Raw genomic sequence first — 25,782 nt, forward strand, 5'->3', positions numbered from 1 at the left:
AGGGAGCTTTGGCAGCAAGCCCAGGAGGGGTTGCATGCACACCCACCGGCATCTGTTCAGCCATCATGTCTCTGCCGGGGCGCCCCCCCCCCCCCATCCGGTGCACATCATGCCCTCAGCCAAGCCTCCCTACCCGGTGGCGGAGCCGCTTGATGTGGCGAAGCCTGGCAATCCACTTGGAGGGGTAGATGTCGGTGGGGTTGGAGCGGCTGTGGTGCACCTGTGAGGCCATCTGGGGTGGGGAGGGTGGGGCAGTGAGTCATGCACGGGTGGCACCTGTGGGCCCAACCCACCCACCCCCAGGTGCCAAGTCTGCTCACATTTGCGTGCAGGGCCATCTGGCGGGCCACGAAAGGCAGATTTCTATCAGACACAATCTTGGCCACACTGGTGTCCACAAGGCCCTCCATGTCTAGGGAGACACAGTGCTCACGTGGGGCTCAGGGCCCCGGGTGCTTCCCCACCCAGCCCCGGGCCTCACCTTTCCGGCACTGCAGTGACACCAGGTTACACTCATAGTCCAGGGGAGTGATAATCACGTGGACAAAGTTGAACTGGCCCTGTTGGGACAAGAACAGGGGTCACCCTGGCACCCATGGCCACTTTCTGCTACCCCCATACTTAGCCCAAGAGGACAGTGGGCTCACTGGTTAGACACTTGCTAACTCAGCAAGTGGCCCAGCCTTGCACGTGTAGCCACCAAGCCGTACACCCACACTCCCTCCTAAACCAGCCTCGGGACCAAGCCTGCCACCCTATCACCCCCCTCCTGCCTCACCTGTGACCCAGCGTATTCCATACCTGATCCCAATCCCTGAATGTGCCAAACAGGCACACAGCACCCCCCAACCCCTCCATGCTGCCCAGAGCTCCTGGGATATCCAGCCCTCAGCTCAGGAACCCCCATGCCCGAGCACCACCCCCCAGGGTGCCATCAGCACCCATGCCTCAGGCCCCTCCTGGGTTTCCTACCAGCCACACACCACCTCCAGCTCTGCAGCACGGAGACCCATGCCGGCCGCCCCACAGGCGCTCCTGCCCTCTCCCCAATTCTCTGCCCCAAGCGCCAGGAGTCTGTGTTCAATGACTTCCTTTAAGGCTGCCTGTTACATTTAAAATAAACCCAAAGGCCTCTGAGGGCAGAATCTCAGGGCCTGGGCTGCACCAGACAACACTTGTTCAGCCTTATGGCTTTCCCATGGCCACTCGCCCTGTGACAAGCCACCTGGACTTGAGTCTGCCTCCTCCCCATGGGATCTTGAGCCCCAGCGTCTTCCTGGAGGATGGGGTGATACCGAGCCTACCCCAACCTCTGTGCGAGGACACAGGGAAGCCACAGGGGAGCAGGGCTCAGAATGTGGTGCTCAGATGTTGAGCACCCACCACGTGCCACAGACCCTGCTAGATACACATGCACATTAATTCAGTTCCTCCTCACAAGACCCGCAGCAGCAGGCACACAGGCTCCTTAAAGAAACCCACAGGGCTGCCGTTGTCCTCATTACAGAGAAGGACACAGGCTGGGGGGAACCCACTGGCAGTGGGTCCACTGGAGCGAGCTGTGCGCCCACGTGTCACCAACGCTAACCCAGTGGAGCTCACTGCCTCCACTCAACAGGCCCCGATAGGCACTTCCCCATGGAGATGCAGACCCAGCCAGGGTGCTCAAGAGCCAGGATAGACGCCTGCCCGCCCTGAGGGCCCCTCGCTCACTTTGATGGTGCCCAGCTTGAAGTCCTCGCCAGAGTCATTGTAGACAATGGACACGAAGTCATTGCCTAAGTGGCGCTTCTTGTCACAGCGGTGCTTGTCCACATCCTTGGTGGGCATCAGGGTGGCGATGTGGAAGACAGCTGGGGATGGGACAGGGCTGGGCTGAGTGAGACCCAGACAGGGCACTGGCAAGGGCTTCTCAGGCTGGGGTGGGCAGGGCCCTCTGTGCCGCTCGCCAGGGGTGCCTAGGTTTCTCCAGAGGTGACTGAGGGCCAATGGGAACCGCTTCCTCAGGTGCCCAGCCAGCGGCACTTGGCTCCTCCCACCAAGGGCAGGGCTCTCAGAAGCAGAGCTGCCAGCCCGATCGATCACTGCCTCAATGCCCAGGTTGGTGACCTCTGGCTGCCCCCTGAGCTGGGCCCACAGGAGGAGTGGGGAGGGCACACACCTTGCATGATGTCGTCATGCCAGCAGTAGGTGAACTGGCCGTCCTCGCCGCACACGTCCAGGCCACCCAGGTACACCTTATCCGGCTGGCAGTCCTTGAGCTCGATGAGCTTGCCCAGACCCGTCAGGAACTCCGTGTACCTGTAGGAGCCATGCTCGTTGGACAGGATGGCGAGCTCACTGTTATTCTGCAGGGAAACAGGAGCACAGTGGGTGGCACCTGCTCCTGGGCTGCCCCCATCCACACACCCTGCCCCTCCCTGGCGGCATTCTCAGGGCCCGCAGGCTTGTTGCTGCTGGGGTGCCAGGGGGTGGGGGTGACTCGTGTGGCTCAGCAGAGAGCCCTGCTTCTGCCGTTGACCTGATCCTGTGCAAGGCAGCTTCATTCCAGCCGTTGCCCAGGTGTGTCACACCGGCTTCCCTGTTCTCTTGTAACCAGTATGCCACTAAACTGGTCCAGTGCAATCATCAAAACACACCCAAAACCCTCAGCACCCCCACACCCCTACTCCTCCAGCCTGCCTACTCACTTGGACCACCGCTCAGCCTCCACCAGCTTTCCGCACAGCAGCCTGCATCCTTTTGATACTTAGGTAAAGCCCACTCAAACCTTTCGCTCAGAACCACCCGAGGCCCTCCCACTTCACTGGGAACCATCAAGGATCCACAAGGCTGCCCACGAAAGCTCCCCCATCATTACTTCCCACCCCCACCTCCCATCCTCTGCCCAGTCCTCCCTCTGCACTGGCCCCGGAACACACAAGAGGCACCCACCCTGGGGCTTCTGCTCCTCTGCCTGCAAACGATGCTCCCCCACACCTGTGCCCACACTCACCTCCCTCACTTCCCCCACATCTCTGCTCAGTGTCACCTCCTTTGAATCAGCAACACAAACAGCATGCTGCTCACACCTGCACAGGCTCCTGAGACCTGCCACCTCCTCCTCTGCATCCTCAGCACCCTGTGCACCTTGTGCTTGCACACTGACCTGTCATTCTCACTCCTGGGTCCCCGGCATGGAGCTCAACGGGCACCTGATGCTCTAGTGGTTCATGTGGTGACTGGGGTGGGGGGAATGAGGGCCCAGACCCCCACCCCCTACCGAGGCAGGGAAGCCACCCAGCTCTGCCCTGGCACCCAGACCGGCCCCTACCAGCCCAGCAGCCTCACCTGGCCTTCTCCCACATACAGGACGGCGATCTTGTGTGTGTCGTATGATGGGATCTGGTCAAGGAGCTGCACTGACCGCTCGAAAGACTGTATCCACAGAGCCCTGCCTGAGTCCACAGCAGAGGTGGTCTCCTGCCACCAGCCCCGCCCAGCCAGATGCTGTCCAGGGGAGGTCTCTCCTCACCCAGGCAGATAGTACAGGCTGCCGCAGGGACCTGAGGCTGCAGCCCTCTGCAAGCCTCAGCCATGGTCACCACTGCCCAGCACCAGGACACCCCATTGTGCAGCCCCACCCAGGTTCCAGGGGGACCCTGTTGGGGAGGGAAGGCCTGCCTACCTCATTGGGCAAAAGGATTGGCTTGTTGGACTCATCACCAAAGAACGGTGAATGGTAGAGCTGCAGAAACACAAAGCTGCAAGAGAAGAGAGATGGTGCGGGTTGGGTTTGGGGCTACAGGCCTGGGTCAAGGTCACAGCCAGTATAGTCACAGCCCATGTGAAGAGCAGCAAGGCCTGAGCCCCATCACCAAAGCAACTACCCTCTCCTGTGGCTCCAACCAGCCATGGGGCAGAGAACACAGGGACCTGTACCCCAGCCTGCTCCGCCCGGGACCCTCAAGCACCACATCCCCACAGGGAACATCCCAGCACTCCTGCCTAGGAGGGCGAGGCTCACCTGGGGTTGATGCCAGGCACCTTCTCAGTGTTGGAGGTCCCAGCTCTGCTCTTGAAGGCGTCCCTCTCCACTCTCTTGCCCCTGCGTGACGGCGCCGAATCAGAGATGGTGTAGCCTCGAGGCCGCAGGCCACTGGGGGAGCGAGGACAGCTGGAAGGCAAGGGACCCTCGGGCTGGGCGGGGCCCCGGCTCTGGCTCTCTTCGCCCTGGGCCGACCAGGAAGCACCTTCCCCATCCAAGATCCCTGACTGTGACCGGGCCTTGGCCTCAGGGCTCAGCCGGCCAACATCAGCCTTGTCCCCAGGGTCCCCAAGAATGTCCTGTAAGGTCTGCAGTTCAGGTGATGAGCTAGACTTGCTCAGGGGCTGCGAGGGCTGGAAAGCAAGGTCCACAGAAGGCCGGGACCCCTCAGAAGAGACAGCCCGCTCGATGGGGATCCCCCCAGCAGCCAACTCCTCTGCGTGGAAAGACTTCTCCTCCTGGCTAGAGGTGGAAGACGACTGAAAAAAACATACCCAAAGTAAACCTTCATCAAGAGGCGCACTGAGCCCACCTGAGGTTTATCTGGAGCCAATGGGACCCCACCTGTCCTCCATCCCAGGGCCACAGAGCCGCCTAGCACCAAGCTGATGGTCTCCCCTGGCCTGTCCTTCTAAAGCACCTGTCTGCGCCCTACACTAAGCAGAAAAGCCAAGACCCCCACAAACCAAAGGATACTAGCAATGAGGAGTTATACCCCTGATGGACCACTAGGAGATCACATAAACAAGATGGACTTGGAAGCATACCCACTCATTTTTGGGGAGGTCTGTGGGGGTTATCGTGGCAAAAGACTTTCTGAAGATCAGAACAAATCAGTGATGTGCCACAAAGCCTGGAGTGGAGACCCTAAACCCTGCCCTCACCCCTCCTCCCCTCCCAGGAGCTGGAGTGGAAATCCAGAGCCCAGCATGGCCCTGGAGGTCTGCACGGTGAGCACCCACAGGGACCCTCAGGCTGTCTCTGGCCCTCAGCTGCACTCACCCTGCTGAAAGCTTCAGCGCGGTGATAGCGCCCATCTGTGCCTATTGCGGACTCGAAGTCTTCCAACTCGGGGGGCTCCACTGGCAAATTAGCCTCACCTGGACTTCCCTCCTCCAGAACTACCGCAGAGTCTGGAAGGACAGACAGTGCTACTGGGCGCCAACCTGGCCCCCAGGAACTCATGTGGCCTCAAGGGTAGCAGCTTTCCCCAAGAGGGCACTGTGGCCCCCAGCGGGGCCTCATCTAGGCTCTCCTTGTCTGTGGCTCTGAACCGCCCACTCCCATCAAGCCAGCTGAGGGGCCTGGTGTGAGCCCAGACATAGGGTGTCTCCTACATGGGCTCCCAGGAGCCAGGACGAGGGGGACATCTGGCTGCCCATCCCAGTGCCCACAGAAGCTGCCTCCGCTCCTCCAGCAAGGCAGAGGGGCAAGGGCAGGCCAGACCCCCCGTGCTGAAGGGACCCCCACCAGAGACAGGGCCTCAGCTCAGGAGCAGAGTCACGCCTAGACCAGCCCTCAAGAACTGGGGAAAAGCCAGAGCTTCTCCCTGACTGGCTCCAAGGAAAGGACTGCAGCAGAAGCCCTGTGTGCAACATGGGCCCAGGAGCCCACCTGGGGAGCGGAGGTTCACTTCCCAGTCCAAGCCGACATGGAGCTGGGTGCGCTAAGGAGAGGGCATGATGCCCCAAAGCAGCGTTTCCTGTGTCAGCGCCAGGGCAAGGGCCAGGGTGACAGAACGCAACCGAGGGTTAGCACAGCCCACGGTCATCGCACACAGCCCCGCACACACACAGTCTGTTAGATGCCAAGAGAACCCCTCTGCAGGCTGCTCGTTCCTAACTGGCTCCTGCCGCAAGAGGCCCCGGTAGGCTGCAGTGCCACGCAGGCCACACGCTGCTGGCCCGGGCCCTGGTGTTAATAGGCTGGAAGCTGGTCAGCAGGGCCCTCGGCCAGCCGGTGATGAAAGCAGACACAACCCAACTGTGGGTTGATAAAAGCCGATCAGACCACCAGGGGCGAGGGCAGAGTGAGCTTGGCTGAGCCCCAGGGCCAGGCTTGCCCCAAAAAGCTACCCTCTGCTGGCCTCTGCGGTTCAGCTGCCTGATTGTCTGAAGAAGTGGCTGCGAGGGCCCATGTGGCCTGGAACAGAGCTCAGCCACAGGGCGCAAGGCAGAGGGGGTTCCCGCTGGCAAAGCAAAGGCATTCTGCACAGACGTCCTCATGCGAGTCGGGGCCCTACTCCCAGAGGGCGATGACAGGCTCAGACGGGACCATGGAGGGATGATCGGATGAGGGACGATGAAACAGCATCTACGAGGCAGAGCGGCGCCCTGCAGCAAACACCGCTTTCCTTAAAGAGATGCACGAATACCTGCCCAGGAAATGCTCCTGTGCAGCTTTCCTTGGCAACTGGACTGGTACAGGGAGGAGAAAGAGGCCACTGCAAGGGAAACCATGAGCGGCCAATCAGCAGAAGGAGGGACTATGCACAGGTCGAGCAGAGAGGACAGGCACCACTAGTCCTGCACAGACCGAGCCTGGAGAGAGAGAGGGGAAGGCCAGCGACCGGCCAGCGGAGCAGGCGTGGCACACACAGGATCCCGGCTCTACAAGCTGCCTGAGTGGATGTTTGGGGAAAGGAGTACATCCCTCCTCACAAACAGAGGTCCTTGGCCTCTAAGTGACATCTGGGGCCATAAGGAAGACCAAGGGGCAAGGGGAGCCTGGAAGGACAGCATCAGCCCAGCCGGGCAGGGGCCCGAGTGCGCAGGCAGGCTCAGGGGTGCTCGGCGCATCCAAACCCAAACCCAAGCGGAAGTGTGGCCGCTTCCCAGAGGGCCCTCGCCAAGGTGGGCCCATGCCCACCCTGGGAGTGGGGTCAGCTGAGAGGAGCTTTGAGTCTGCTGCTTCACCGAACTGGGTCTGAAGGAAAGAGCCCTCCACTTCTCGCAGGAGCAGGCCCTGCTCTCAAGTGTCAGGGTCTGGTGCGCCGGCGTTCCTCCATGGCCAGCTTCCTCCCCACACCCGAGGCTGGTACCACCAAGGCAGGCTCAGAGACCCCACACTGGGCACATCCACCATCAGACAGGTGGGCGCCAAGTGGGAGCGGGGCCAGCGCTCACCTGTGTTAGAACGTGGGGGTGGGGGAGGCTTGGCTGAGCCAGCTGCGGGAACCGACAGCGACTTGTACAGGGCCGTGTCACGGCGCTCCTTGAAGCGCTCAGCGGCCATGAGGGCGTTGGACAGCTCCTGCAGGGGCATGTTGTTGATGTCCGAGGAGAAAGGGCTGAGTGGGTTCTCTAGGCTCATGAGCCAGCTGGTGTTCCCTGGGGAGGGGCAGCCAGCACTCCTCAGGGCTCAGGCCTACCGCCACCAAACAGCCACCCCCTCCCGGCCCACCCAGCAGCCCCTGCTGCACCGTCCTCTAAGGCACACGCCCAGGGCCTACAGGATGCCTCCCGGGGCCTACAGGGAACCTTGTGCTCAACCAGGGAGAAACAATGGGGGAACCAGGCAAGGTAGGCCCCTGGCTTTGCCCTGATGGTCCCACCTCCAGGCCCTCCACACCCTGAGGTTGGGGCAGCACCAGCAGCACCCACCTCAGTGCCAAGTGGACCTCAGCTCACAGTGTCTGCTGCCCCAGGTCAGCTCCCACACTCAGGCCAGAATTGGCCAGGCTCAGAGGCAGTGGAGCAGCAATGAAGGTAACTCAAAGCTGCAGACTCCTCCCCAAAGACGGGCCTGGGCAAGGCCCAGGGAGGCTTCTGGGCTCTGTCCACCCTTCCTCCCAAGGCCCAGGGTACCACATGTTGCCTTAACCTTTCTCACTGAGCATCCTTGCATCCCAAGCATCTCTCTTAGCCCCAATCCACCTCCCCACCGCCCCCAGGCCTTCTCCCCTAGTCTCCTGCCTCCCCCTTGCCCACTCCCTGACACACCAGGGCCCTCTCCTTCCCTTTCCCCAACAATCTGGCACTTGAGGCCTCCACTGGGCCCAGCATCCCATCCCTCTCCTCACCACTCGGCCACCACCTGCCCCACATTGCACCCAAGAGGCCTCCCAGGCTCTGGGCGTTGGCTTAAGTCCTCCCTTTTGCCTGAAATCCACCCTGTTATGGGCTGTGTCCCTCAAAATTCACATGTTGAGTCCTAACCTCAGGGACCTCAGAATGTGACTGTATTCGGAGATAATTCTTTAAAGTGATGATTAAGGTAAAATAAGGCCACAGGGATGGGCCCTGATCCACTCTGACTGGTGTCCTTATAAGAGGATTAAGACACAGGACAACCATGTGAGGACACAGTGAGAAGACACCCATATAAAAGCCGAGGAGAGAGGCCTCAGGAGGAACCAGCCCTGCTGACACCCTCATTCTGGACTTCCAGGCTCCAGGACCAGGAAGAAACACATTTCTATTGTTTAAGGTGCTTTGTTTGGCGGCCCGAGCAGACTAGCACAGGCCCCCTCACCACTCAGCCACCGGGGTCTCCCCTCCCACGTTCACTTGGCTCAAAAGTCACCTCTGAATGCTCCCGGGGCCCAGTCTGCCTGCCACTCACTCCTGTGTGGCTAAAGCCTTTATGTAGCTGTCCCACACTCACTATGTACTAACAGTGGCCCAGGCTGGCTGAGGGCAGGGCCATCCCCTAGGTACCTGTAGGCCTCCGAACCAAGATCTCCGCCCAGCCTTGGGTCAGCAGGGGTACATAAGCTGCCAGGTTAGTCTTCTCCTTCTGTGCCGGGAGCTGGGTGCTGGCTGAGGCCTTCTCAGGCTTGCTGGCTGGTGTAGTCTGGGAGCCTGGGGAAGTGGGGCTGCCTGGGAAGTGGGAGGCTGGAGTGTCCAAGGCACCAACACGAAGGCCATGGCCCCCTGAGCAGAACAGCAGGAGGGCTGGTGACCACCACTCACCCAGTGCAAAAGCCACCACCACAGCCCTGGTTGCTCCACCTGGGGCCTGAGCTGGCCAAGCTCCAAGCCAGTGCCCAAAGGCAGCTTGGCCTCCCTGGACATGGCCCTCTCATGTGGTCAGCCTCGGTGGACCCAGGGCAGCAGGACAGGGTCCCAGCACCTGGCCCTCAGTCAGACCATGGCTCATTTCAGCTGCGGCAGAGAAAAGCTCCAGGGTGAGCTGGGCTGAGGACTAGGACTGCTGACGGCTCATAAGAAACACTGGCCATGAGAACAAGCCCCCAGCAGCAAAGCGGGCCATGTGCACAGCTGTGCAGAAGGTACATGCTGCCCCCCACCGTGATGAGGGCTCAGAGACAGCAGTCCAGTTACTCAGGAACTGGGCTTGACCTAAAGCCAACTACCTTGTCCTTGGGTTCCCAGGGGCCTCCCTGAGTACTGGGACTCACAGAGGCAGCTGAGGGGAGACAGGGTTGGGCAGAGGCTCACCGGACATGGAGCGGACCCGGTCCCGGGCTCCACGGCACACCTGCTGCCCAGCCTGAGACTCCAGCTTGGCTGGCGCCTCCTTCGTCTGTCTCACATGCACGTTGGGGTCAGAGCTGAGGACAAAAGGGTCCCACAGAGCGGGACCGAGGTACTCTGTGGGTTACAGGCCAGTGCTGTCCCATGCAGGCCTGGGCTCAGGACAGCCACCATTGTGGTCAGGCAGGCAGGGGGTGGAAAGGTGCAATCACCTCAACTCTGGGCCACCCTGCAGCTCTCCTGAGTCCAGGCCCAGCAGCGACCGGGTCCCAGTCCCCACGCTTGTTGTCACAGTGACAAGCTTGTTCCCAACCAGCCAGGTTTTGGTCCTGCCACCGGCCAGGAGGAACTCTCCCACGGGAGACCTGAAAGCACAGGAGTGTCAGTCAATACTGGGCCTGGTGGGGGCTTTGGACGGGCATCTTGACTTCTGCAGGACCAATGACCACAGCATGCAGTGGGCCCATGTCCCCAGAGGAGCAGGAGTCTCAGATGTGCTGAGCTGCCTGGCCTGGCCCGCAGGAAGGAGCCCCATGTGCCACTCCTGCTGCCACTGTTTTGACCAAGTACAGTTCCAGAAGAAAAGCTAGGCCCTGTCCTCCTGCCCTGCCCTAGCCCTGGAGCCCGACTCACACCTCTTAGGGACCGCTGTGAAGTTCGAGAACACATATCTGGCCATCATGTCCAGACATGTTTCTGTGAGTTCCAGGTGGAGATTTTTCAAGTTGTCGTCAGCCTGCGCCATGGAGTTCTCATCTGCAGACCCTAAGCTGGCGCTTGTGAGAGATGTCTGGATCCTGCTGGAGGGAGGAGGCAGTGAGGTCAGGGTGCCGGTCAGGGGCCAAGTCATCTACCACCAAGGCCAAAGCTCAAGGCATGCATGTGCTGAGAGGGCTGCGCTCAGAAAGACTCGCCAGGGCGCATGGCCAGCTGAGCCACAGCTTGGCAAACCGAGTGGACACATCATCCTTGGGGGTGGGGTGAGGACAGGGGCTCGTGGGAGAGACCCAGGCCCACTTGTCGAAGGAGAGGCTTGGGAGATGGAGAGACACGCCGTCCCCTCACCGAAGCACAGGAGAGTCAAGTGACGGCTTTGTGGCAGAACAGCGTAGTCATGCAGAGACACAGAGACCACAGGACACATAGACAAAGATTGCATTCTGCCCACAGGGCCACCTCCCAGCGAGGACAGGGAGAGTCTGGGCTTCATGTGAGGCTCTTTACCCTCACACTAGGGCCACCCCAGCCCCAACCCAATGACCAGAAGAGAGGCCCGTGCAGGTTTAATTCTGATAAAAATTCCACGCCCCTTTTAGCCTGTCTTGTTCACGACAAGGAATCTGTTGGAAAAGAATTGAGAGGGGAGTCTCACTGAACACTCCCATCCAACCCCGGGCTCCTCTCCAAGTCAAATCCCACTTGGCAGAAGCCACCCAGAGGCTGGAGCCCAAGCCAAGTGTCAGTGAGGAGGTGGGTCTCCCAGTTGCCGAACACTGAGGGCCTGAAGGGGCTTCCAGGTGAGGAGACAGTGCAGCCTGGCCTGTCAGCACAAAGCAGGGACACCCCCCCCGCAACGCCCACCCCAAAGAGCCCACACCTGCACCCAGACACAGGGAGAAGTGATGAGGCTGAGTGAGTCCCCGGAGAGGCCAGGCCTCCTCTGCCCAGCCCCTCACAGGCTGGCCCCCAGCCCACTGCCCTACACAAAAGCCCCCATTCCCTTTCAGCTACAACAGAAAACAGATCTTTTCTAGGAAAAAAGCTCAAGAAGAAAGTCTACTAAGAGAATATGGAAGAAAAGTCAAACCCTGCAGGGTGTATTCCCCTCTGACATGTGTGGCCACTGCTTTGATTTGCAACGGCACCTGGCCTCCAGGCATGGCCCCTGGACACCCAGCTATGTCACAGTGGCCACCCTGCTTCAGGCTCCCAGGTTGGCCCCTGTGGATGCCGTGCAGAGGTTGCACGAGGCTTGGTGACAGAATGCAACCTTTCCACCCCTCTCCACCAGGCTCCCATGGCCCGAGGGCTAGGCCCAGCAGCACAGGCCCCTGTGGCCCAAGGGCTGCCACTCGGGCTCTCCTCCAGCACTGGCCAGGGAGGGCATGGGCAGGCGACGAGGTCATGCAAGCAGCCCCATGCACCGCCACCCGGGTGCTCCCGCCTGGCAGCGCCACTTCACGGGCCAAGCTCCAGGGTCTGAGCCCCCCGCCCGACAAAGCCCACTACCTGCGGACCACATGTTCAGACACACTGATGCTGCGGCACCGGAAGGCATCGGCTGCAGAACTTTCTTTGAATTCTTTCACGGGTGGAGAATTATTCAAGCCTTGTTTGGGGGGTCTGGCTATCCTCAAACTACCAGGTGAGGAAGGAAGGCCCAAGCCCCAGAGAGCCCAGCTCCCGGCAGGGGAGAGCAAGCCATTGGAGGGATGAAGAGGAAAGGTCACAGGCCACAGGGTCAGGATGGAGAGCCCGCGGGTGAGATGAACAAAAAACCATGCCAGAGGCCAGTTAGCAGGGGGAAGAAACAGAAAACAAAAATGCATGAAAATACATCTTGTAAACATGACTGAGAAAAAGTAAGGTTTCACGCATGATACCAAAACAAAGAACATTAGTGCAAATTAAACATGTGTGGATCGCACCACACGGCAGATTCCAGGCTGTGCTGACCAGGCATCCCGCCCACCCTGAGGAAGGCCAGCACCGCCCAGCTCGAGGCCAGGTGCTGAGGCCCGGAGGGCAGAGGTCGAAAAGAGGCCAGTTCTCAGCTCAAGGCCCCGGGGACCCCAGCCACCAGGACCTTGAGAGAACAGCTTCTGACTTTAGATCACACTGACCTGGTCATTCTGGAAAATGCCGCATTCCCACCTAAGGAAAGCCAAAAAAGCTTGAACGGGAAGGTGGGGGACAGGAAAGGGGGCAGCCGTTCAAATGAAATGCAAACAAGAACACAAGGCCTAGCACGGCTCTTTCCAGATTTGGCAAAAGCAGCTGTGATGGGAAAGAAGAGCGTGTCCCCCACTAGCAGGGGGTGGGGAGGGCTCTGCAGGAAGAGGCAACCCTGCCTGAGACTGGGCTGACTCCAGGGCCACGGGGCAGGGGGTCAGTGGGCCTGGGCTCCTCCCCTTCCAGCCCAGGTGTCTGGTGTGTCAGGAGTCACAGCTGCCCTGATGCAACCTTGGGCTTGTTTAGTGGACGGTCCCAAACCCAGATGCCCTAGAACTAGCACCTAAATCCCCAGCTCAGTGAATCTGTACTTGCCTGCTGCCCAAGCAGGCAGGACTGACAGCAACCCCGCCCGCAGGCTCCAGGACACAACAAAGCAGGCCACAGCCTTGGCTTGGTGAGGAGCAGCGCTGGCTTCTGCAGTCATGAGCTGGGCGTTTGCAGCCTTCACAGGCCCTGTCCTACCTCACAACCCCAGGGGGCCTTGGAGCCCTGCTGGGTCTGCACAGGAACGCCCTCAGCCATGACCATTTCCACTCCCTGGCCTGGGGCAGCCAGTCAGCCCCAGGCCTGTATGCACCATGCTGATCATAGGTCACAGCTAGCAGGCCTGTCCCGCCCCACTCCAGACCCGCCCACACTGGCCCCCGCACCTCTTGGGCCTCTCGTTGAGACTGGTGCTCCGTGCTCTAAAGCTGTCCTTCTCAGGGGTGTCATCAAAAGACAGGAGGACATTGGAGCGCAGACCCTAATGGAGTAGAGCAGACCTCAGCCAGGGAGGCACTGGCCCTCAAGGTTCCTGAGGGCTTCTTTCCCCTGCACCTGCCAATCCCGCCAAGGTCCGCTGTGAGCCTGCGACGGGCTGCAGGCCCAGGACAAAGGTGGCAGTGAGTTGTGTCCCCGTGGGGTTCCCCCACCTCTCGCCCCTACCCATCACTCTGCTCCAGCCATGGACAGCCAACAGCAAAGCAGGTCCTGGTCTGAACAAGGGATGTGGCCTCCAATGGCTCACCTTGGTGATATAAGGGACAAAATCCTTCCGGAAGGGCAGGCGGCACCTAATGAACCACATAGCTATGACATGATGGGCCAGGCACACGATGTACTGGTTGAACCTGCGATGAGAAGAAAAGGGAAGTGCTGAAGGTCTGGCTTGGCACCCAAAGGGGACGCGACAGGATCTGGGAGCTCAGATCACAGGTTCTAAGGCCACAAGCTGGTTCTAGGGCATGGAGGCCTGCGTGGCTTTCTACCCCAAGAGGCCTAGCCTCTGGCAAGCAGAGGCCTCAAGCTGGCCTGGACTACAACCACAATCAGGAGGGGCAGGGCCTCACAGGGATGCACAGCCAGCACTTACTTGGAGGGGTTGGTATACGGCAGGGAGATGGCAAACACGCTCGCATACTGCTCTGCTGCAAAGTTCCTGTAGAGGTGAGGCAGCCTGGCCAGAGCTGCGACACAAGGGACAGCCAGTAAGGATCCGAATCCAGCTGGCCTGGTGAAGACAGGCCCATGGCCATGGCGGGGGCTGGAGTCACCGGGGTCCCATGCTGTGTTTCTAAAAGCCAGCACAGCCACTCTGACCCACAAGGGTGTCAAAGAAGTGAAGGTCGCAGCCCACCCCTGCCCCTGGACCTTGGCTCTCCATTCCCAGGGTGGGCTGACTAGGGTCTCCACGCCAAATCCGGCCAGTGGCCTCATTTTATGACCCACAAGCTAAGAATGGTTTCCACATTTTTAAAAGGCTGTAAACAAAAAGAATATGGAGCTAAGGCCATATCTGGCCCTTTACAGAGTGCCAGCCCTGCCCTGCTCCTGCTGTCCACAGGCCTGAGGGCCTGCTGAGGACCAGACACACGTTAGGATTCTGGGAAGGAAGGGGCAAGTGAGGTACCCTGAGCTCCCGGAAGTCACAGTTTGAGAGGTGAGCAAAACCCCTCCAGGTTGTGGTGTGTGCTGAGGGGGATGCAGAAGGGGCTCTGAGAGCCAGGCAGAGCAAAAGGACAGGGGGCACAGGAGGTTTCTGTGCTGTTTCAACTGACACTGAGAGGAAGAGAGAAGCCAGCCAGCGACTCAAAGGCCAGGAAGGAAAGCACTCAAAGCACAGGGGCAGGAGGTAGAAAAGCCCTGAGGCAGCAGAGGGTGGTGTGTCCTAGGTGCCCCATGTGGCATAGTGTGCTTACCTGCAGCCAAAGAGAGGTCGCAAAATGAGGTCTGAGAAGTCAGCACGGGTTGTTTCAGGTAAGGCATGACCCCAGACTCAAGGGTCCATCCCACTCACGCACACATACATACATACACACACATGCCCACACAGATACACACATCTGAAGTCTTCTTACTCGACAGGAACTCGAGGAGTGGGATGGCCATGCTGGCCGTGGCTGAGATGTGTGTGAGCTTCACAACCAAGACAGGCAGCGCCTTGATGATGATGTCCGGCATTTCCACGCTGCAGATGGCCAGGGCCACCACACACTGGCTGGCGCAGCGGTAGATGAGGCCTTGCTCCAGGCAGTACACCATCTCCCGCTGTGGTACAGCACATATGCCTTGGATCAGGCCCACCACAGGCCAGCCCTCTGTGCCCTTGCCCCTGCCCATGGAGAGCCATTCTGGTGAGCCAGGGCTTTGTCTCCCCTAACCCCACTCTAGAATGTTCTACAGAGGAGGCGGCCCAGATTTCAGAAAGCTAGGTGCCTTATACCAGGTCCCTGAGTGCCGAAGCAGCACCACCACCAGCAGCTGACCCCACCTGAACTGACTGGGCAGCAGGGCTGCTCCCATCAGGTGCTGCCTGACACCTCCCCAAAGGCCAACACAGGGAGGGTCCCAGCTGCCCAGCCACCCTGGAGCCAGGACATGCTGGGTCCATCATCCTCTTGGTTCTGGGATCCCCAAATGACTGGCCTTATTGCAAGCGGAGGCTCTGGCTGACATGGCAAAGCCACCAGGTCCACAGCAATGCTGGGCAGAGTCCTCCATGAAGACAGCACAGCAGGAGACATGTGCCAGCTCGGGCCACAGCCTCAGGGCAAACCACCCAGTAGCTTACAGTCCCTCGGACGATTCTGACTTTCTGCAGCCAGTCCCACCCCTCAGAAATACTTTGGGCCTCGAGGGTTCTTGGGGAACCTTCAGCCCAGTATGGCCAGCTACCCACATAGAGCACAGCCAGTGAGAACGAGGCCAGGCCACACAGGAGGAACTGGAGCTCACACTCACCCCAGGAGTTGGGGTGGGGAGTTAGGTGGACAGGGAGGGGCTGTCGAGCATGAGTTCCTGGCAGTGCTATGATCAGGAGCACAGACTCAGGGGCTGGGCAGGCCTGAGTCTGAATCTAGGCCCCTCTCCTTGCTGCGGCCTTGAGTGAGCTACCTGACCTCCCTAAGACTTCTGTTCCCGCATCAATGAAGGCGGAATGACAAAAAAAAGTGCCGGAAATTTGAACAAGAGACTAATGGTGATGGCTCACTGCAGGCCTCACACCCAGCAGTACAGAATAAAGGAAACAAGCGTTACTGGGCATGCATTTTGCACCTGATGATGGATGTGGAGGTAGATGGAAGTTGGGGGTCCTCGGCCCAGCCACCCTGCCTCTCAAAACAGGCCCAGCTCTGCCAAGTGGCATAGTACCTATCCTACAGCTGTAGCAAGGACAAGCCGGGCAATGCTCCTCACAAAGAAAACAATGCTGCATGTTTGTGGAGGAGGGGACATTCAAGTGCTCTATTAAGCCCACACCCTTCAAAAGAGAACTCAGGAGCACCAGTGAGTTCAAATGCCTATGGTCCCAGGCTGGGCCAGAAGGCAGGGGTGCAGCGGCCACACAGGGAAGCAAAACCAGCCGCCCTCGCCCTAACAGCCACCCAGGTTATTGGAGAATGTTGGGCCCATTTGGCTGAAGCAAATATCCTGGGGCATCCTGGGGACCAGGCTCTGAAAGCCCAACTGCCCTCTCCCATCTAGTACCTGTCTGGTTTTGTCCAAGTAGTGATGGTAAGAGATTAACGCCGTCAGCACGGGAACCACAGCGAGATGCAAGTCAGTCCTAGAGAACCCTTCTGGGGTGCCTCGGAGCCGTTCAAGTGTCTTGGGACCTGAAAGCTAACAACCAAGTCCCAGATGTGAAGCCCGGCCCGAAAGCAGGTCAATCATCTGGGTAGCCGGCAGGGGAGGGTGGCAGGGTGCAGGGAGGCCCTTGGGAACATAGGCCCAGCGGGAGGAGGGGTCAGTGGTCTGCCTTTTCAGATCAATCTCCTTGATGGCTGGGGAGAGACAGAAGATGTGACTTGCTCGTCCGGGAAGCCCAAAGGAGGACGAGCAGGGGGACGAGTCAAGACATCACACTCAGTACGGTGAACTCAAGCTCTTCACTGAGGACCTCTGGTCTCCTACCTTGGGAGCCGGGATGGGATGACAGGGGTCCTGGAGGAACTGCCTTCACTCCAGATGGGGACAGAGTCTGATAAAACAGTTTGTCTCCCGGGCCTCACTGTCTTTTGGAGCCGAGGAACTATGCTACAGTCCTGCCCATCACATAGGCCCGTGGACCCGTGACCAATGCAGGAAGGGGTCTGAATCTAGGCCCCTCTTCTTGCTGTGACCTTGAGTGGGCCAGGAGCAGAAGGCGTTACCATGGAGCAGAGGGCGGCGGACAGCTGGTCGACGCTGCAGGGAGAGGTGAAGATGAGGACCTTGTAGCGCAGCGACTCGGGCAGCTTGCTGAGCACGAGCTTCAGCACTTTCCAGTCGGCCTCCTGCAGGAAGAGGCTCAGTCAGGGGGGCCAGGGGTCTGGACCCTGAAGAGGGAAGACGGAATTTCAGACTTTGAAGCTCTGTCCAGATAGCAGCAAGGCCCCCTGACCCCCTCCTGCTTTCCTCACGAGAACTTGCAACTCACAGGAGGAGACGCTGCTCACAATAGTCAGTCCTGGATGGCGGTCGCTGCTCTCCAAACGCCAGGCTGAGCAGGAGGCCCAGAGCAGAGCCGACACCACCTTTCTCCTCTTAGTAGGACCTGGAACTTCTGCACACCTAGCTCCACCCTCCCTATCTGCCCAGTGATGACCCAAGGGCCCTGACTGATGCCTGCCCAAAGAACAATGAAGATGGATCAAGAAAGGAGCTATTATACTAGCTTAAAGGAAAAAGCAGTATTCCTCAATAATCCACGAGCCCAGATACCTGCCACAGGACCAAAGTCAACACAGGGCCATAGTAACGCGGACAGGGTCGTGGCCCCAACCAGACCCTCCCTGGTGAGCCCTCCCAAACTCCACTAGGCAACGACAGCCCATAAACTACACCAATGGCCAAAAGTCCTGAAATCCTTTCCCCAGATCCCACCTGCGACATGGAGGACTTGAGACTCACAGGAAATCTCCCCCATGAGACGGTCCCCTTTAGTCCCCAGGAAACCTGGCCCAGCCTCTCTGTCCAGCCCTCCTTCCCCACCCATGGCCCCAGGGAGCTCCCCTGGCCCATTCCAGCCTGCCCAGCTCCAATTGCAGCACAACATTAAACAGCCCTTCTCTCTTGCTGCCCCATCAGGGAACAGGCCTAAGCTCTTCCGCCTCCGTGCCTCAGCCCCAGCTACATCTCCCGCCATATGGAGCTTACCTACCCTACTTTCTGTGTTTGCTTACTCCTGCCACTGGAATCTTCCCTGCCTTTCAAGACTGACCTCACCTGCCCTGACTCATGCCCCCAACTGAATGTGATGGCAACCTCACATCCTGCCAGTGCCCCCTCCTGAGGCACGCCCTGTCCTACAATTCCAGTTATTTGCCTATACACCTCACTCTTGTACCAAAACCATCTCCCAGAGGCAGGAATGTCCTTGGCTCCACACCTAGTTCAAGCGATGCACCTCACACAGGTGCTCACTGCGCAGTTATAGAACCGCTGTGGAACCTTGGGGCAAACAGACAGCCTGGAAACAAGCAGTGAACCGCCCAAGGTCCCTAACGCAGGGTAAGGAACTGTGCCCGCTGGGCAGCACCAATCACTGCTTAGTCCGACCTAAGGCAGCTGGAGGGGCTGGCCATCTCACCTGCTTCAAACACTGCAGCAGGACACGGAAGAGCAGGGAGTAGGGCAGAGAGCCGAGCCGCACGGCAGGGCCTGCGGGCGCTGGGGCAGGCGGCCCGGTGGGAGGCGACAGGGGGCCACTGGGCTTCTTCTCAGAGCCTCTCTCCGGCTCCCTGTGGGAGCAAGTAGGAAAAGCACCAAGGCTGAAGCCCCACTCCACCAGGTTAAGAACAGACCCAGGCCCCAAGACGCAACCCCGGGCTGCCACAGAAATCCCTCTAGGACCTTCCCTCAGACACAGGACCATCCCAAGGTGGAGAGCAGCCAGCCCCTCCCACCCGCCCCAAGAACCTAATGCCTGGAACCCAGGAACAGGGCTGACGGTGGCAGTGAGGACAGGAGCGGCCCCACACGTACATGTAGTCACAGACACAGTAGGGGCTGAACCTCACAACCCCGTCCTTGTTGGGCAGGCCGAGGCGGTGCAGCGAGTCGGCCCGCAGCAGCAGCAGAAAGTCAAAGGCCTGCAGAGAGTAGAAGGTGCCTTCTAACAGACCAGAACAACACCGGGCCCGTCCATGCAGACCTACGTGGCCCTCAGAAAAGGCTGCCCGAGCTAACAGCAAACACACCCCAGCTTCACTGCACAGACAGTGGGACCAGGTGGTTAGGCACAGGGCAGAGGGAATGGATGACCCGCAGCACCACACGGCCCCAAGTATGGAGAGCAGAGCTCTGCTCAGGACACCATCACTTCCCCGACTAACGACGGGTCATTGAACTGGGCTCCCCAAAGGACAGAAGACTGTCCCATTGGACAGATGATCTGCAAGGAACCAAGGCTTCTCTCCCAGTGACCTCTGCTCCACCTGGTGCCAGCACCCACAGTGGAAGCTCAAATCAGTTGGCCCCGCCTTGCCCAGCCCCTCTGCTGGTCACCACAAACAGCAGCACCAGGAGAAGGAGCCACGTGCCCCCTAGAAGTCAGAGCAATCCCTTTTCTCTGCCCCCATCCCAGACTGGCATGTGACTGAGAGGCATGCGGACCACAGACAAAGGCAGCAGGTCCCGGAGAGGATGCAGCCACAGCTGGTGCTCAGGAGGGAACAGTGTGAAGACCCCTCCTGGGGCCACCTGCCACCTCTAGCCTGCAGTCACTATATTCACTAAGATTGAGGCAGCTGCTGGGTGCCACCAGGGAACACACCCCCGGCCAACCCTGAGGGGCAGCCACGCCACTGACCACCTGCCCGGTCCCGTCATACCTGCAGCCGGATGCTGCTGGCAATGGGCAGCGTGTAGCTGTGCTTGTAGTGGAGCTGGATGTGGTTGACGAGCATCTCATACACACGTGTGGCGTGGCTGGCAGGCAGGGCATACAGCTTGGTCTGCAGAGAGAGCCTGCTGGTCACCAGGAGGACAGGAGACCGAAATGCAGCCAGGGAGTTGGCACCCTGGCGCTCAGAGGGAGAGGAGCCAGGATAAGCTCTTTGGAGGTAACCAGGCAGCACCCACATTCCTTACAGTGTACAAACCCCTCAAGCCCTCGACTCCACTCCAGGGCTTCAGCCCACGGTACACCCACCCGTATCCACCCTTGGGAATGACAAAAGGTCAGAAACAACCACGTGCCCACGTCACCAACAGGGAATCGGTTAATAAACCAAGGACTCCGCCCGATGGTGCACCGTGCAGCAACATGGGAGACGCGATCCATGCACACTGAAAGAGACCTTCTCAAGGCCACAGGGCAGAGTGGGACAAATTGGGGGCAGAGCAAGGCACAAGGTGTGCTCCATGAGGGACGTCCCTGGCTGCTGGGCCTGTCATCCGCACTGCGAGCCCCCTCCCAGCCTACCTCAGGCGAGGCCAAGGGAAGACAGGGGTGAGAGCCCTCAGAGCTGCCAGCAATCTTGGCTTTTGGGGGCGGGGTTGCAGGATGGTACCTGAGGCAGAAGGGACCCGAGGGACCCAGCCACAGCCAAGGGACCCCCTTCGTGGTACTCTCAAGCTTGGAGGAGAGTGGTGGGTGCTTAAAAAACATATCACTGTTACTCTTTTTAAAGAAAAGAAATGATTAACAAAGCTGTCCCTCCTTGGTTCGAAGAACAATATGAAACCATTATCCCTAAATCAACTATACTTCAATAAAAAAATAATAATAAAAGCATCATCCCTGCCTTCCACCAAAAAATAAAAAATAATGTAGAGGGGAGGGAGCTGGACACAACACACAGGTGTTTCAGTAAAGACACCCCAGGACTCGCACAACTGCTACTCTACCTACCCATTTTGCTGGAAAGGAGGGAGGGAATCTAATGTTTTGCTATGTTCATGCTGTTTGTGTGTTTTAACTGGATGCATGTATTACTTTCTAATTACAAAAAAAGAGAAAGTAGAAGTAGGAAATAGCTCGGTTCTGTGGCCCCGGGTCTCCAGGGCTGGATTTCCAAGTAAGGACAACAGACCATCTATTTTTCCTTCTCCATAGTAGGGTTCTGGGTTTGTCCAGGCCACAGGGCCCACCACAACCCCTCAAGTGAGGGCAATACGGAGCACAGGGCTCCTAGGGACAAGATACCAAGGTACTGTCCAGTTTTTATCAAACATATTTCTGTTGTTGTTTCTTTAATGGAGGTACTGGGGATTAAACCCAGGATTTCATGCATGCTAAGCATGTGCTCTCCCACCTCTCCTCAAAACACGCTTTAAACCTCCACACCAGAAAATAAAAACCCACCACACATACGTATTACAGGAAACTGTTCTACCACCCAACATTTTACAAACTAGAAGTTTATGAACCAGCTCGTTCAAATATTACACATTACACAATACTGATACTGCCAAGTAAACTTAAGCAACACTGTGATTCTTTGAATGTCAGAGATCGAGCCGTGGTGGCCAGCAGAAGAGGCTGATCACTGCCCTGCTGAGGCAGAGGATGCCTGGGGATGTGAAGCAATGAGGCCACAGACCAGCAACCCAGGAGCCAGACGGTGCCTGGGAGTGAGGACAACCACCACCCAGGAGACCGAGCACGACGCTTTGAGACTGACTGGGACAGAGAACACATGCAAATCATCTGACAAAGGACTAGCACCCAAAATATATGAAGAACCCTTACAACTCAATACAAAGACAAATGACACAATTTAAAAATGGGCAAAGGATCTGAACAGACATTCAGAAGATACAACAGAAGATACACAAGTGACCAATCAGCACATGAGAAGATACTCGTTGTCATTAGTCATAAGGAAAATGCAAATCAAAACCACAATGAGATTTCAGATCATGCCTGTTAGGATGGCTATAATCAAAAAAAAAAAAAAAAAAAAAAAAAAAAAAGACAGAAAATAAGGTGTTGGTGAAGATGGAGAAACTGGAACCCCCATGGAATGTCAAACGGAGCAGGTTCTGTAGAAAACAGTCCAACGGTTCCTCAAACGATTAAACAGAGTTATCATCTGTCCCAGCAATTCTACTCCTCAGTGTGCACCCAAGAGAAATGAAAAGATATGTTCTGTACAGACAGAAACTTGTATATCAATGTTCACTGTAGTGTGATTCACAACAGCCAAAAAGTGCAAATGACCCAGGTGTCCATCAACTGATGAATGGATAAGCAAAATATGGTCTGTCCATGTAATAAAACATCACTCAGCCATAGAAAGGCATGGAGCATTAATACACATTACATCCTGGATGATCCTTGAAGACATTATCCTCAATAAAAGATGCCAGACACAAGAGGGCACATATTGCAAGATTCTGCTTCTATGAAGTGCCCAGAACAAGCAAATTCACAGACAGAAAGCAGATGAGTGATTGCCAAGGGCCGGGGGTGATGAAGGGAGAAGGAGGAGTGAGGGCTGATAGGTACGGAGTTTCTCTGGGGTGATGAAGATGTTCTAAAATCATCTGTAGTGACAACTGCACAACTCAGTGAATATACTGAAATGTGCTGAATCATATGCTTTACACAGATAGACTGTATGGTGTAAGAGTTACATCTTAATAAAGCTATCAAAAAAGACCAAACGGTGGGGGAGGGTATAGCTCAGTGGTAGAGTGCCTGCTTAGCATGCACAAGGTCCTGAGTTCAATCCCCAGTCCCTCTGTTAAATAAATACATAAATAAATAAATAACCTAATTACCACCCCTCATCAAAGGAAAAAAAGACCACACACTGCGGATGTGGTTAGAACCAAGGGGGTGGTTCTGGCACTGACACAGGACCATTTCGGCACGGACCAGCTCTGGCTGGGCCTCGTCCGCCCTTCCCTGAGGGCTCTGACCTGGTCCCTCCACATGCAAATGCCCTCTGCAACTCCAGGGAGTATCCAGGTCTCCCTGGAGATGTGTCCCTAAAAAACAGCCCTCCACCAAGATACAGCTGGTCATCACCCCCTCCCAGAGAGCAGAGGCCCACCTGAAGGATGACCAGGAGTCCCAAGACCGCAGTCTTCACATCCTCCAAGGAGGCCGAATAGGCCTCCATGTCCCTCTCCTCCAACTCATGGGGTGGCGAGAGGGGGCGAGAAATCACCTGCAGGGGGAAAGGTCTCTAAGTCCCCAGCAGCCATCAGATTCAATACTTTCCACCAGTGAGTACTTTCTCCTTTATTTCTCAAAAGGAAAGATCCACTCAACCCATCCAAGGCATGATCCAGAAACTGCTATGTACTTTGAAATTCAAAGAAAAAGATGCCAGCTTTGCAGGACAACCAGCCAAGCCCCACCCAAGCCAGTCTCCCCTGGCAGCAGCACAGCCATGTTCCAGGGCCTCCGGGCAGCAGGACACAAGTCCAGCAGCAGCCTGCCAGGCCAGATTCACATCACCCCAACACCACCCACCTCTGCTGGGAGGGAAGCCCTGTCTCTGAGAGACCCAGGCTGTCACTCTGCAGAGAACAGAGGCAGTGGGTCCAAAGAATGTTGCTGCCCGCTGAGCTCTGCCACCAAGAGAGGGCCCACTGACTGCACAGGCACCCCAAGCCCCAGGCTCGAGCAGGTCTCACCTTCTCGATGATGTCCAGCAGGCTATTAAAGTGGTGGGTGTGGCAGCCTTCAGCCAGGTCCACCAGCAACTGCGTAGCCAGCTTTCGGACTTGGTGATCTTTATCCTCTGGGATGTGGGAGAGCTGTGAGATGACCACTGAGTTGATCAGCTCCTCCTGCACCGAGGACAAGTGGAGTGAGGTGAGCCATGGGCGACAAAGGCTGAAATGCAACTAACATGTCATCCAAGACCTGGGACAACCCAGGCAGGGCTGTGTCAGTGCCTGAGGGCCTTGGGCCCCTTCAAGGGTGCTCTGCACGGCCCCTCGGCCCAAGAGAACGATGACAGTTATGCGGCGGCCCAGCCCAGGCACCCGGGCCCAGACGTGACACAGCTGTGAATGTCCCCGCTTGTGCTTTGTCATTCACTGTCACAATAAGAAGGATCCTATGTGGAGGGCTCTATGTGGATGCACACTGGGGGTAGGGAGACCCTGTCCCCGACATCACGGAATCCACTGTGACAGAACAACCACTTTCACAAAGACAGATACAAAGCACCACAAGAACAGAAAGCAGCATGAGAGCGACCCTGTCATGAGGGACCCAAGAACCCAGAAGGGCTTCCTGAAAGAGGCAACACTGAGCTGGTCTCTGAAGGAGGGTGAATTCCAAAGGAGAGAGATTCAGGGAAAAGGGAAGGCTGACAAGGCAGGAGGGGGAAGGTAGGACTGGAACACCAGGAATTCCAGTGAGGCCACCGTGAAGAAGTGGGCTGGAGAGCAAGGGGAGAGACACGGGCCTGAAGCACATCTCTTGGAGGAGACAGCACAGTGGGCAGGGGCACGCCACCATTTCTGAAAGATGGACAGGCTCTGGCCAGAAACTTAGAGAAGGATGGACTGGAGATGAAGAAACTGGCAGTAGAGAGAGACAGGCAGGGCCTGGCACTACCCTGGCAGCTGGTGATCAGGCCAGGGTCCAGAAGATGAGCGTGTTTACAAAAAAAAAAGAAAAAAAGAAAAAGAAAACATTCCCACGCAAGACTATTTTCCTAAGGACAGAGACCACAGGCCTGGGAGAGGGAACCAAGGGCTGGACAGGTAGGTGGGTGGGTGGGTGGGTGAATGAAAGAAGGAAATGAAGCCTGCTGAAAAAGCCTGCCACAGAGGGGTGCCATCAGACCCCAAGTTCCAGGCCAACCCAGCAAGGGCTACTGGCTGCCTCTGAGGCAAGCATGGCCCTGCACCCACTGCCCCAGGGCCCAGGGACACGTACCTCATAGAACTGCCTGTTGATGAGCAGCACGAAGGACAGGACGTCCAGCACCTTGATACGCACAGCGCTGCGGGATTCGTTCCTGGGGGCAGGGGCACACCTGCTGGGGCCAGGCGGGAGCACCAACTGCCAGCCTCACCCTCTGCCAGGCCCTGGCTCACCTGGCAGCCTGAGCCCCAAGGGCTCCCCTTGGGACCCAGCCCCCAGACCCAGCCACCTTGGTGGCAAGCAAGACTGACTCTGGATTCTTCTGGAGTGGAGCCCAGCTTAGCAACATCCAGACCAAGAACTGGCAGAGAACTTGGCCTCAGAGACAGCATCTTTCTAGACAACCACTCCACAGGAAGCAGTAAGTGCAGAGTCCTCAGAGGACTCTGTCCTACCGGAAAACAAAACTTTTCCTACTCAGTGAGAACCCTACTTTCAAGAATCAGAGGGGAAAGCACTAACTCTCAGTGTCCTGGGCCCAGAGGGCAGACACAGGATCAGGAAGACCTCCCTACCTGAAGAATCTCTCCATCAACAACTGCAGGTTGTGAATCCAGCCGTCTTTGGCTGGATGGATTGACTGAGCCCTGTAGGTTATTAAGTTTAAGAGGGAGGACTCCTGTCAAGAGAAGAAAGACCCGGGGTTAATCAGCTGCTTTACCCTTCCAGAAGTTTGCCCAGGTGGGGAGCCATACAACAAAGGCTCTGCTGGTAGTGGGGAAGGTTCATTAAAAAACCCATGTAGAAGCCTTGCATCGGACTGAGTGGCTCTGGTATCAGGACAGCCTGCGGCTCGGTGAGATGTGCTGAGCACGGAGCTGACCCACACCTCCCCCCAGGCAGGTGGGAGGAAATGGATGGCTGGGCTGTGCTGTCGCAGACCCACACGTCAGCTTGTTGACACCCCGGCAGACCTCCCCACTGGAACACAAATCCAGTGGGGAGCAGAAGCCTTCCTGGCCTTTACTTCAAACTCAATGAAAATTTAGCCCCAAATTCACAGAGCCAGGCCTCCCAGACCTGACCCTTCCCCAGCAGCCTGACCTAAACCACCCTCCTGC

At 57.7% G+C, this 25,782-nt stretch overlaps 1 protein-coding gene across 16 annotated transcripts in view; it reads right to left on the reverse strand.

The window, feature by feature from the left end:
• Positions 1 to 25,782, reverse strand: part of TSC2 (TSC complex subunit 2) — a 36,944-nt gene that overhangs the window by 389 nt on the left and 10,773 nt on the right. For 2 of the 16 annotated variants that reach the window (XM_074346531.1, XM_074346529.1), the window contains exons 13-41: positions 25,237 to 25,340; positions 24,734 to 24,815; positions 23,476 to 23,631; positions 22,887 to 23,003; positions 19,716 to 19,838; positions 18,868 to 18,974; positions 18,473 to 18,623; positions 17,055 to 17,177; positions 16,390 to 16,524; positions 14,760 to 14,949; positions 13,775 to 13,868; positions 13,430 to 13,532; positions 13,071 to 13,165; positions 11,695 to 11,823; positions 10,101 to 10,262; positions 9,678 to 9,830; positions 9,430 to 9,542; positions 8,686 to 8,901; positions 7,153 to 7,356; positions 6,402 to 6,470; positions 5,030 to 5,160; positions 4,007 to 4,506; positions 3,668 to 3,743; positions 3,331 to 3,417; positions 2,162 to 2,348; positions 1,714 to 1,853; positions 482 to 560; positions 321 to 412; positions 134 to 232 (exon numbers count right to left, since the gene is read on the reverse strand). In XM_074346531.1, coding sequence (XP_074202632.1) covers positions 134 to 232; positions 321 to 412; positions 482 to 560; positions 1,714 to 1,853; positions 2,162 to 2,348; positions 3,331 to 3,417; positions 3,668 to 3,743; positions 4,007 to 4,506; positions 5,030 to 5,160; positions 6,402 to 6,470; positions 7,153 to 7,356; positions 8,686 to 8,901; positions 9,430 to 9,542; positions 9,678 to 9,830; positions 10,101 to 10,262; positions 11,695 to 11,823; positions 13,071 to 13,165; positions 13,430 to 13,532; positions 13,775 to 13,868; positions 14,760 to 14,949; positions 16,390 to 16,524; positions 17,055 to 17,177; positions 18,473 to 18,623; positions 18,868 to 18,974; positions 19,716 to 19,838; positions 22,887 to 23,003; positions 23,476 to 23,631; positions 24,734 to 24,815; positions 25,237 to 25,340 — 4,017 coding nt within the window. Of the gene's footprint in view, positions 1 to 133; positions 233 to 320; positions 413 to 481; positions 561 to 1,713; positions 1,854 to 2,161; positions 2,349 to 3,330; positions 3,418 to 3,667; positions 3,744 to 4,006; positions 4,507 to 5,029; positions 5,161 to 6,401; positions 6,471 to 7,152; positions 7,357 to 8,685; positions 8,902 to 9,429; positions 9,543 to 9,677; positions 9,831 to 10,100; positions 10,266 to 11,694; positions 11,824 to 13,070; positions 13,166 to 13,429; positions 13,533 to 13,774; positions 13,869 to 14,759; positions 14,950 to 16,389; positions 16,525 to 17,054; positions 17,178 to 18,472; positions 18,624 to 18,867; positions 18,975 to 19,715; positions 19,839 to 22,886; positions 23,004 to 23,475; positions 23,632 to 24,733; positions 24,816 to 25,236; positions 25,341 to 25,782 lie in introns of all 16 variants that reach the window. The other 14 variants (XM_074346530.1, XM_074346528.1, XM_074346539.1 and 11 more) reach the window with 8 other exon arrangements.

The sequence above is a fragment of the Camelus bactrianus genome, chromosome 18, assembly GCF_048773025.1.
Source record: "Camelus bactrianus isolate YW-2024 breed Bactrian camel chromosome 18, ASM4877302v1, whole genome shotgun sequence".
NCBI classification, from domain to species: Eukaryota; Metazoa; Chordata; class Mammalia; order Artiodactyla; family Camelidae; genus Camelus; species Camelus bactrianus.